At 46.0% G+C, this 11,736-nt stretch overlaps 1 protein-coding gene across 1 annotated transcript; it reads left to right on the forward strand.

Annotated features, from left to right (window-relative positions):
• The first annotated feature begins 6,323 nt into the window (after positions 1-6,323).
• ERV3-1 (endogenous retrovirus group 3 member 1, envelope) lies at positions 6,324-10,527 on the forward strand. The gene is made up of 2 exons (NM_001435110.1): positions 6,324-6,666; positions 9,414-10,527. The coding sequence occupies exon 2, from the start codon at positions 9,531-9,533 to the stop codon at positions 10,461-10,463; it is 933 nt and encodes a 310-aa protein (NP_001422039.1). The 5' UTR covers positions 6,324-6,666; positions 9,414-9,530; the 3' UTR covers positions 10,464-10,527.
• The last annotated feature ends 1,209 nt before the right edge of the window (positions 10,528-11,736 follow it).

An 11,736-nucleotide genomic window follows, 5' to 3' on the forward strand; every position in this document is an offset into this window, starting at 1 on the left:
TTTTTGGGAGTTTTTTGCCTTTTTTCTTGTTTTTCATCTACAGCAATTTGGTTCACTTAGAGATAGAAACAAAGGTTCTTCTTCAGCTTCTTTTTCCAGATGGTTGCTATGGAAGGTTGAGTAGGGTATCTTGTGTTACATACTGGTTTTCTTTGGGTTCTTTCTCTGATACTAGTGAGCACATGTTAGTCTGATCCAGTTCATTTCACCTTCCAACTCACCTTTCTTTTTTTGGTCAACATACGTTTTTCTTCTCATTCTCTGAGGCTGTTACTCTTTGCTAAAGAAGTTCATTTGTATCCATTCATAGGGATGTTGAACATTTTCCACATGTCTACTGCAATCTGTATTAGTTCTGCTGCTGCTACTACTGCTGCGAAGTCGCTTCAGTCGTGTCTGACTCTGTGCGACCCCATAGACGGCAGCCCACCAGGCTCCCCGGTCCCTGGGATTCTCCAGACAAGAACACTGGAGTGGGTTGCCATTTCCTTCTCCAATGCATGAAAGTGAAGAGTGAAAGTGAAGTCGCTCAGTCGTGTCCGACTCTTCGAGACCCCACAGACTGAAGCCCACCAGGCTCCTCCGTCCATGGGATTTTCCAGGCAAGAGTACTGGAGTGGGGTGCCATTGCCTTCTCCAATCCATAGCTAGGTCACACTAAGAAAGGTGCCAGTGTTGAAATCCTCAGTCCAAGGGACACGTGGAGCCCAGGGTGTTTGGAAATCTATTACAGACCAGAGGTTCCACTGCATTTGGGTACAGTTCGATAGGATTTCCTCGAGGAAGGCCAGCCAATATCCAGACTTTGGTGGGCTCAAGGAGACAGCATGGCACGAGCCACTCCAGGTCCATCTGGGGTCACACTGGCATCCACATGCTGCAGGCTCCCTCAGCATTCCGCATTCCAGCCTTGGGGCCCCCGTCTCTCAGGCTCCAGGGATGCGACTCCGCTCACGTTAGAGTGGCTTGAGGGAAAGAAATTCTGCATTTTTTCCCTTTTTTCTTCTATATTTGGGACTTGGATGTACAGGTTAATCACAAGCTTGGGCACTGTTTTGTGTGGGCTGTTTTTTGGGAGTTTTTTGCCTTTTTTCTTGTTTTTCATCTACAGCAATTTGGTTCACTTAGAGATAGAAACAAAGGTCCTTCTTCAGCTTCTTTTTCCAGATGGTTGCTATGGAAGGTTGAGTAGGGTTTCTTGTGTTACATAGTGATTTTCTTTGGGTTCTTTCTCTGATACTAGTGAGCACGTGTTAGTCTGATCCAGTTCATTTCACCTTCCAACTCACCTTTCTTTTTTTGGTCAACATAGGTTTTTCTTCTCATTCTCTGAGGCTGTTTCTCTTTGCTAAAGAAGTTCACTTGTATCCATTCATAGGGATGTTGAACATTTTCCACATGTCTAATGCAATCTGTACTTGTTCCTAAAAGTGATCTCATTTTCTATTCTGGCCAATTTTTTTTTTTTTAAATGAGGAGAGGTTGTTTGTATTTCTGATATGGCACTTCCCATGCTGTTTGTGTATTTTGAAGACAAATTCCTTGTGTGCATCTTTGCCAATATTTTTCCTATTCTGAGTGTTGTCTTTTAGGGTTTCCTTTTCTGTGCAAATGGCTTTAAGGGTAATTAGGTCGTGTTTTCTTATTTCTGATTTATTTTCATTATTCTTAGAGGTCCATGAAAATGTTCCTTAATGCGATTTAAGACAAAGCATGTTCTTCCAATATGCATGCATGCATGCTTAGTCACTTCAGTCCTGTTTGATCCTATGGGACCCCATGTGCTGTGGCCTGCCAGGCTCCTCTGTCTGTAGTATTCCAGGGAAGAATACTGAAGTGGGTTGCCATGGCCTCCTCCAGTGCATCTTCCCCACCCAGGAATCGAACGAGTGTCTCTTTCGTCTCCTTCATCATCACACATATTCTTTACATAGAATGCGACCTGAGATTCTTCCATTTTTTTTTAATATATTCCTCCAGGTTTCCTAGGATCGGTGTCTACACTTGACACTTTTAATTATTTGTAGTTGCTTTTGGAGAAGGAAATGGCAACCCACTCCAGTATTCTTGCCTGGAGAATCTCATGGATGGAGGAGCCTGGTAGGCTGCATTCCATGGGGTCGCAAAGAGTCGGATACGACTGAGCGACTTCACTTTCACTTTGGTATAGGGTGTGAGGAAATCTTCCCATCTCATTCTCAGCTACATTGTTTAAGGAACCTCTGCACTGCCCTCCATCAGGGCTCTTACCGTTTACATCCTCAACTGCGGTGGAGGAGGATTCCCTTGTGTCCACAGCCCTCCACAACTTACTGTCTGGGGAGGTTTTGACAGTGACCATTCTGATGTGTGCAAGGTGATACCTGGTGGTGGTTCTGATTTCCATTTATCTAATACTTAACGGTGTTGACAACTTTTCATGAGACTTGTTTAAAATGGCATGATTGAAACTAGCCTTTTGAAATCAGCTTCTTTAAGGTCTGCCCAGGTTTAAAATCGTTTTGGCTGACCAGCCCTAGGACATTGCCTGAGGGGAGGTTTTTCTCACTGATGCCCAGTGGCCTTTGGGAGTATTGAGTGCCCGTGAGCATAGCTTTGCAAGTGGTTTTATGGCAAAAAAAAAAAAAAAAACAGAAGGTGACAGCATGTCTTCAGGCCCCACTCTTGTTGTTTACTGCTGCAATTTCATTATTATTGTGTACGGGTGTAGGAATCTTTTGTGTTGTTTGTTTCTGGTGTACAAGAACTTGATTCGGTTCCACCCAGACTTTCATTAGTTTTGGGGAAATTTTTTTCTTTACGATGATTACGAGGTGTTCTTAACTTTTCCTGTGGTATTCAATATGTTTGTGTAGCTTATCTATTTGAAATAGATTCATCTGTAGATGTTTATTCCAACCTCTTAATTTCTCCCTGTGCCCTCATATTTTCTTTCTGAGAATCAGAAGTTATTTAAGTTTCTGAGTCTGTTTCTTTGTGTAAAGTGGTTCCTTTGTGTGAATTTTTAGATCCACCAGTTCGGGACATCTTGTGATGTTTGTGTTTCTGTTTCTGACTCAGTTCCCTTAGTATCCCGATCTCTTCCATCCATGCTGAGGCTGCTTTCACTATTCTGCTCTGTTTTCTATAATAGCAGATTGCAGTGGAGAGGTGTGTTAATTAGACCTCATTTTTCTGTCCTGACACACTTGATTTCATTCCAATGTCTTGGCTCTTGTAAATCGCACTGCCCTGAAAACAGGGCTGCATGTGTCATCTCAAATTCACATTTTCTCTGGATCTAAGCCCAGGAGTGGGAGAGTGGGATTCACCAATCACATGGTTCCCCTATGCTTAGTTTTTTGTTTTTGTTTTTTTAAGGAAACTCATACCTCTTCCCATACTTCCTATACCCATTTACATCCCAACAAGGAGAAAAGGAGGATTCCTTTTTCCCTAAGCCCCCTGCAGGACTTCCTTTTAATAGACCTTTTTGATGCGGGTCTTTCTGAGCCACATGAGGTGATTCCTCGTGGTGGTTTTGCTTGGCATTGTTTTAGGAGTTTGTTATAAGCAGTATATTTCAGGTGCTTCTGGACTTTAAACAGTGTGAATACTGTTGACCTCTTCAAATTGGCTTCTTGAAATTGGACTCCACTCTGAAATCTTTTGGAGAATCAATGGCACCCCACTCCAGTACTCTTGCCTGGAAAATCCCATGAACAGAGGAGCCTGGAAGGCTGCAGTCCATGGGGTCACGAAGAGTCAGACATGACTGAGCGACTTCACTTTCACTTTTCACTTTCATGCTTTGGAGAAGGAAATGGCAACCCACTCCAGTGTTCTTGCCTGGAGAATCCCAGGGATGGGGGAGCCTGGTGGGCTGCCGTCTATGGGGTCACACAGAGTCAGACACGACTGAGGCGACTTAGCAGCAGCAGCAGCTGAAATCTTTTGGGATGATATTCCTGGGGACATTACTTGAGGGCAGGTGTCATTTACAGCTGCACAGGCCATTTGATACCAAGGGAACATTCCACTCAAAGATGGACACAATAAAGGACAGAAACAGTATGGATCTAACAGAAGCAGATGAGGTTAAGAAGAGGTGGCGAGAATTTACAGAACTATACAAAGAAGATCTTAATGGCCCAGATATCCATGATTGTGTGATCATTCACCTAGAGCAAGACATCCTGTGTGTGAAGTCAAGGGGGCCTTAGGAAGCATCACTACGAACAAAAAGCTAGTGGAGGTGATGGAATTCCAATTGAACTGTTTCAATCCTTAAAGATGATGCTGTGAAAGTGCTGCATTCAATATGTCAGCAAATTGGGAAAACTCAGCAGTGGCCACAGGACTGGAAAAGATCGGATTTCCAATGTGTTTCTTAGGTGTCAAAGAGCTTTATTCAGATATGTATAGATGTATATCTATTCTTGCTCTGAAAATTGTGTTCAGTAGCATTCTCTGTGCAACTCAGTATGTCCTTTCTGATTATCTATCTAATGGATACATATTAGTGTGTATGTGATAATGCAAAAGTCTGAATTTTCCTTCTAATTTTTTTTTTTTTTGGTAATCATAAGTTGGTTTGTGAAGTTTGTAAGTCTGTTTCTGTTTTGTATAGTAGTTCATTGGTATAAATGGACAGATTCCACTGGTAGGTGGTATCTGATGATATTTCTCTCTCTTTCTCTGATTTACTTCACTGCACATGGTAATATCTTTGTCCATCTTTGCTACTGTCGATGGCATTATTTAATTCTATTTTATGAGTGAGGAGTATTCCAGTGTCTATTTGTCTCACTTAGTCTTCATTTTTCAGTCTCTGGCCTTGGTTGATTCTCTATCTCGGCCCTAGTAAATAGTGCTGGTCTGAGTATAGGGGTGCACAAGTCATTTCAAATTATGATTTTTTCCATATCTGAGCCCAAGAATGGGATTGCTGGATCACATAGTGCCTGTGTGTTGAGTTTTTTAAGGAACCTCCTTGCTGTTTTCTATAGTGACTGAACACATTTACACCCCCACCAAGAGCGTAGGAAGATTCCCTTTTGTTTCCAAGCTCTGCAGCATTTAATCTTTGTGGCTCTTTCTGATGATGGCCATTCTGACCATGGTGAGGTGATTCCTCAGTGTTGTTTTGATTTGCATTGATTTGATAATTAGTCATGTGGAGTATGTTTCCATGTGCTTTTTGATCTAATACATGTGAGTATAGTTTACTGTTGAAATTGGCTTCTTGAACATCGACCCAGTTTTGGATTCCTTTTTTGGTGATTTACCCCAAGGATTTTATTGAGGGCAGGTGTCCTTTCCAGTCCCACATGCCTTGTGAACATTCAGAGATCACTAGCACCAGTTTTAAAGTTGTTATAGGAAATGGCGACAAAGCAGCAGCATTTCTTCCTGCCCAACTCTTGTGACTTAGGCAACCAGAGCCTAAGGGAAATCCTTGCTCCTGGATTGTCAATTTGAGCAGAATGTGGCAGAAGTAACAGACAGCCAGGGTGAATTGTGTCTCTTGATTTCTTGTCCCTTAACCTTTATTTCCCAGACATGTGCTAATTCCTGCAACTTCACTCTGCAGAGGGTGATGTCATCTGCAGGTGGGGTGACCCCCAGGAACCAGGTTGGAGTTGGGATCTCCACCACCAAGAGCCTTGGAGCCCCGAGGACTTTTCAAAGCTCTTCCATCCCCAAATTCCAGCATCCTTTGGGTGCAGTAGGCTTGGGTTGGCTGCAGGAGGACCTCACCCAACCCTTGAAGCTGGAGAGTCTCCAGGTGTTTTGGTAGAGGGCTCATTGCCAGGCACATCTCACTAGCCCCCTCAGATCCAAGATACTCCAGCCCTGGGACACAAGTCTGCACAGGTTCCAGGGATGTGACACTGAAGAGGAAAATTTCAAACTTACACTCAACTAGAAATAATTTCATGCTCGTTCTGCTTCTGTAAGATGCTTGCTGCGCTGAGCAAGGAACAAGATGATCTAGCAATCAACTATATGTAACCATAGAAAGAAAGAAAGTGAAGTCTCTCAGTCATATCCGACTCTTTGTGATCCCATGGACCGTAGTCTACCAGGCTTCTCTGTTCATGGGATTTTCCAGGCAAGAGTACTGGAGTGGGGTGCCATTGCCTTCTCTGAGGGAAGCCCATATGTAACCATAAGATACCCTGATAAGCATGGAATGTTCTGTTCCTGCTTCTGTGAGTTTCTGTCTGGAAATTCCCTGCATGTAAGCCATACCAATTCCTGTGCTCTGTAACTGCTCATAGCCGATAGCAACCAGGTAACCAATCAACCAGCTGTACTTGTGTATACTGACCCTGTAAGAGTAAAGCTCACCCTGAGCTCAGGGCCCCAGAACTTCAGAGCATTAGCTCATCTGGGACCACCAGCTCAATAAACCTGAGTTCTCCAACCCTCCAAGAGTGGTGCTTGGGTTCTCGACGGTCCAACTCCTGCAGTATTTCTGGAGGTGTCAGTGAGATTCCAACCACACCAGCCCCTTGAGCTGCCAGACCGGTGGCTCAGCCAGGCCAGAGCAGAGGAACTCTGAGACGACCAAGGCGGCATGCCACCTGACGGTTTTCTGGGTTCTCTTTGAGACTGGTGTTCTGACTTTCCAAACAGCTGAACCCTGACCAGACTCATTGGAGGGGCAGACCAACTAGCCAGGTAAGGCCCCAGGATAAGGTAAGGCCCTGGGGCACACTACCCAGCCAAGACCTGTCTCTGGATGGAAGAGGAATTTAATCACCTCCTACGGTCTTCAGTAAGAAGACCACCAGTTAGGGACCTTTCCAGAGTGGGGAGGCACTGTGATAAACTCTGAACTGAACATGTGTGTGAGTGAACACTCTGGTTCACCCTTGCTCCAGGGCGATTGTGTGGCTCCATGGCCGTCGTGGCTACAGAGTCTGAGTGGGCCCTAACCTGCAGTTCCGTGGTAACATCATACGGCTCAGAGTGGTGTCTGTCTCTGGGGGACCCAGTCCCTTCCTGCAAGTCAGATCCTGGTCAGGGGCTTATACTGACCCACCAAGGCTAAGAGATACCTAAGTTCCCCACGGGAACGTGGCCAGGTGGGCACCTGAATGGTCTCCTCTTTTGAGGGGGCACCCACCCTTGTTTGTCTTTGTGCCACCAACGCAGGGCAGGATACACAGGGAGGGGAACAATTGGTTACTGATTTGATTTAGAAGTTGCATATGTCCAAATGGTCCTTTTGCCCTAGGGCCCTCTGCCAAAATTACTTTCTTAAAATTTTTAAGGCTCACTCTCCCCTTCCATCAGTTGACTCTTTGAGCTGACTTATTGAGAAATTGGGTTTTTCTCGAAAAACTTGTCCCTTTTTCCAAACAGATCTGTACCTCCCTCTCTCTTGGTCCCCTGAGCCAGCCCATGTGGAGTGGCAACTCTGACATGCTCCTGCATACTTTTGGATTTTCATTATAAGGCTGCCTTCCTCTGTCACCTTTTCTTTCATAATCCCCTGATTCCCCAAGGATTTCAGGCCCTCCGCTTAGGCGAGGAGTACACGTACTGCTCTCTCTGCCAGCTTAGCACCCTCGAGAGGGTCAGTCACCCCAGATCCCCTCTGGAGCCCCATCTGAAATTATTCCTCTGTGAATCCCATTACAAGGGACCACCTCCTTTGGGTCCTGTCTCCCTGAGGCATTTAGCGATCAGGGCCATCTTCAAAGAGGCATATAATTGTGCTATCTGGGAATACTGGGCCTTCCAGGACTGGTGACATCAGTGCTACCTAGGTCTCCCTTAGATGAGGCCCTTCCTGTGCGTCCCCCTTTCCTTCCTAGCCAAAGAAGTGGATTACATTTGTCAATATGGGGGGAAGCTCCTCTAAGCCAACTGTTTTATACTGTATGATAAAATTTTTAAGAAGGGTTTTTCCTTAACCCCAACGGGTTAAGATGACCTCAGGGTTAAGATGGGGTTAAGATGACCTTGAGAAAGCTCCACACCCTGTGTGAGTCAGAATGGCCCACCTTCGGGGTGAGATGGCCTGCAAAGGGTGCTCTAGACCTTCCTATAGTCAGAGCTGTATACTGAGTGGTGACAGGGACCCCCAGGCACCCAGACCGATTTCCACACATAGATTCCTGGTTGCAAATTGCCAATCAGCTACCTCCTTGGGTTCAGTTCAGGACCACTGGATGGATAGGGATTACTGCGTTGATGGTGCAGAGGTCCTGGATGGGGCGATAGTCATTCCCTCCAGGCTTCTTGACTGGTAGCAGCAGAGTGATCCAGGGAACCTGACACTCAATCAGAACTTCAGCATTGCATAGGCTTGGTCCCAAATTCCCAGGTGTGCTTTCCGTGGTACTAGATATTGCCTCTGTCTGACAGGATGGCCCCTGGCCTCAGATCCACCATGATGGGTGCATGGTTTTTGGCCAAACCTGGGGACCCCTTTTCTGCCCAGACAGCAGGGAACTCTTTTAGCAGGCTGGTTGGATTTGTTTGTTCTCTCCCTGAAGAATAGAGAGCCATTCATCTTCCCTGGGCACAGTCACAGGCATCACCAGAAATGGACTCTACTGAAGTCAAGCCTCGCAGGGGCTATACATGTTTACTTGTGGTGGTCTTCACCTACTCAGGATGGGGTGAGGTCTACCCCTCCCACACACACTGAATGGGCACAAGAGGTTGCCAGGCCCTGCTAAGAGACACAATCCTGAGATATGGGCTACCCCTCTCCATAGGGTCTGACAACAGGCCAGGGTTACCCCTCTCCATAGGGTCTGACAACGAGCCAGCCTTTGTGTCTGAGATAAACCACACTTTGTTCAAGACACTGAGAGTCAAATGAAAGCTTCACACTGAAAACTCCATACCGCTTACAGGCTACAAAGCTCAGAGAGAGCTGAGTGCATGAACTGGACCCTCAAGACTATGTTAGCTAAGCTCCGCTACCCAGTTACCTTGGGTTGACATGCTACCCCTACCCCTGGCTTGAGCCTGGTGCACCTTGAGGGCCTCAGGCTCTTCTCCCTTTGAGATCTTATATGGGAGACCACCCCCAGTGATAGGGAAGCTCAAGGGAGACCCCAACAACTAGCTGACCTTGAGATGTCCCGACACCTCCAGACCCTGGGAAAACTCTTCCACCATATCACTTGAGAAACCTTAGGAAGGATTTCCATTCCTTTGGGCAATTGGGTTCATCCCTATCCATCAGGAGATGAGGTATGGGTTAAAGACTGGGAAAAGGAATCACTTCAGCCAGTCTGGACAGGCCTTCATAGGGTCGTCCTGGTGACCCCTACTGCTGTTAAGGTCACAGGTGTCATCCCGTGGATTCACCAAAGCCGAGTGAAGAGAACAGCACCTCTAGAAGGGCAAGAAACCTGGACTGCTGAGGCTCATCTGAACCAGACGCTTCTGGTTTTCTTTCATAGGCACCTGAATCCTGCCCAAGATCTTCAGCCCTGCTCCAGTCACTCCAGGGCTGGCTGGTCCACGCATGGCAGAAGCTTGAGGAATTCAACGAGGGACATCTGAGAGTCAGGGTTACAATGGCACCCTGCCCAGTAGGGACTGGTTGCACCACTGGCTTTGATGCTTTCTGTGGGTCAAACACGAGGGGTTGCTTTGGCTATAATCTACCCAAAAGGAATGGGTTTATTAAGTGCACTCAAATGTTTAGTGTAATAGCGGTTTATATCCTGCTGAGCTGTAGTGCATTAGAAAGTAAAATAGACCCCTCATGTACTCCATGCATACGCATGACTAGATCAGGTCAGGGGGTCACTTGGACCTTGTTTTACTATATTCACTTCTCCTGTGAAGGAGAGGTCCAAGGAACCTGTGTACATAATAAAACAACCTATTCTATTTGTCTACAAGAAAACAGACAAATTTGTTTTAACCACCTGTCCCTCCCCACTGAAGATCGGTTAGAGGTTAGGCACCAAGAAGGAGGGATTCTGATTAACCAGACACGAATTGAAAATTTAGACCTTCCAGTGTCGGTGTACTTTGATGTATGCGCTGCTATTGACAAAAACCCCAAGAATGTTACAAATTGCGGGAGCTTATCATGGGAACAGACATACACACACAATGACAAATATATGTGTCCATTAGCATCCCCCAGCTCCTACTGCTATGGTGACCGCTGGTTTTACTGCCCTTACTGGAGCTGTGTCATGTGGGCAACCTGGGGAGATAAAAGCAAGATAGCTGGCCTTCAAAAGGGAACTGCGAGCCCCAGTTGTAAACGAGGGACATGTAATCCTGTCAATTTCACTATCTTCAACCCCAAAGACTCAAAATGGAAAAATGGTGTCAAAATCGGTATTTATATCTATGGGACAGGTGCTGACCCAGGAACTGTGTTAGAGTTCCGCCGTATTTCTGTTCCACAGCAGACTTCTTTACACAAGGTCTTCCATTCTTTTCATGAAGAGATAGAAAGTGGTCCCCCCTACAATTTCAGTCAAAACTAAAAATCTGTTCTTAAAATCTTAAAAATCTTAAAATCTTAAAAATCTGTTATTAAAAATAGCCCAGACATTACTGGTTTCTTCTTGCTATGTAACCATTCTTGCTATGTGGGGGGGGGGGGGGGGGGGGGGGCGGGGGGGGGGCGGAATTAATACAGGAGAACCATGGGCCTAGGAAGCTAAAGAATTAGACCCGCAGAGACCCTTCAACAACTCAGGGGCAGTGGGGCCCATTATTCAACGTTCTGGTAGGAAACCTCTCTTGTCTTGGCCAAAAAATATTATAATGCAATTACTCACACTTCTGATTGGTGGGGAAGCCCAAACTATACAGAGCCTAATCTTCACCCTCTAGCAAGCTTCCCTGATTTAAAGACCAGCTGGGATGACTTGTCCACTGAAGGCCGTTGGTCTGCTCCAGAAGGATTTTTTTGGATTTGTGTGGTTAACACATATTCAGTTTTGCCAGCCAACTGGTCAGGGGCATGGATATTGGGGACTGTCCATCCCTCCTTTTTCCTACTTCCCCTACCCCAAGGTGAATCACTGGGAGTCCCAGTTTATAAAGACACAGGCCTCCCCAAAAAGTGCAGGTCTCTACAGATTGGAAACTGGAAAGATGATGAATGGCCTCCTGAATGCATAATCCAATACTGCAGGCCAGCCATTTGGGCATAAGATGGGTTCTGGGGCTACCAAAGCCCAATTTACATGGTTAACAGAATTATCTGATTCTAGGCAGTGGTTGAGATCATTACTAGTGAAACGGCCAAGGCTCTTAATTTATTGGCAGAACAACAAACCAAGATGCATAAAGCTATCTCTCAGAATCACCTGGTCCTAGATTACTTGCTGCAGAGGGGGGTGTCTGTGGGAAGTTCAGTCTTAGCAACTATTGTCTACAGATAGATGATAAAGGCAAGGTTATAGAAGACATAACCAGGGAAATGGCTAAAATAGTTCTTGTCCCAGTCCAGACTTGGAAGGGATGGAATCCCAGAGAGCTATTTCCGGGATGGTTTTCTTATCTAGGAGGATTCAAAACTCCAGTGTGGGTAGTCCCAAGGAGGACCTTGGGACCTGCGTCCTCTTCCCTTGCCCCTTGCCATTATTCATGAGGATGGTTTCCAGCCTAGCTGAAGCCGCCACAGACAGGAGGGCTACCACACACCTCCTAGCCCTGAGAGGTTATCAGCTCCTGGGCCAAGAAGATCAAGCAGCTGATGCCTTATAAGATTTAAGGGGCATCAAGAGGGGGGCCAGAAGAGGAAAACTG

This window comes from Bos taurus, chromosome 25 (genome assembly GCF_002263795.3).
Source record: "Bos taurus isolate L1 Dominette 01449 registration number 42190680 breed Hereford chromosome 25, ARS-UCD2.0, whole genome shotgun sequence".
NCBI lineage: Eukaryota > Metazoa > Chordata > Mammalia > Artiodactyla > Bovidae > Bos > Bos taurus.

Bases quoted from the DNA above. Each gene is read 5' to 3' on its own strand.
- ERV3-1 (NM_001435110.1), top strand. From the start codon at position 9,531: ATGGCACCCTGCCCAGTAGGGACTGGTTGCACCACTGGCTTTGATGCT.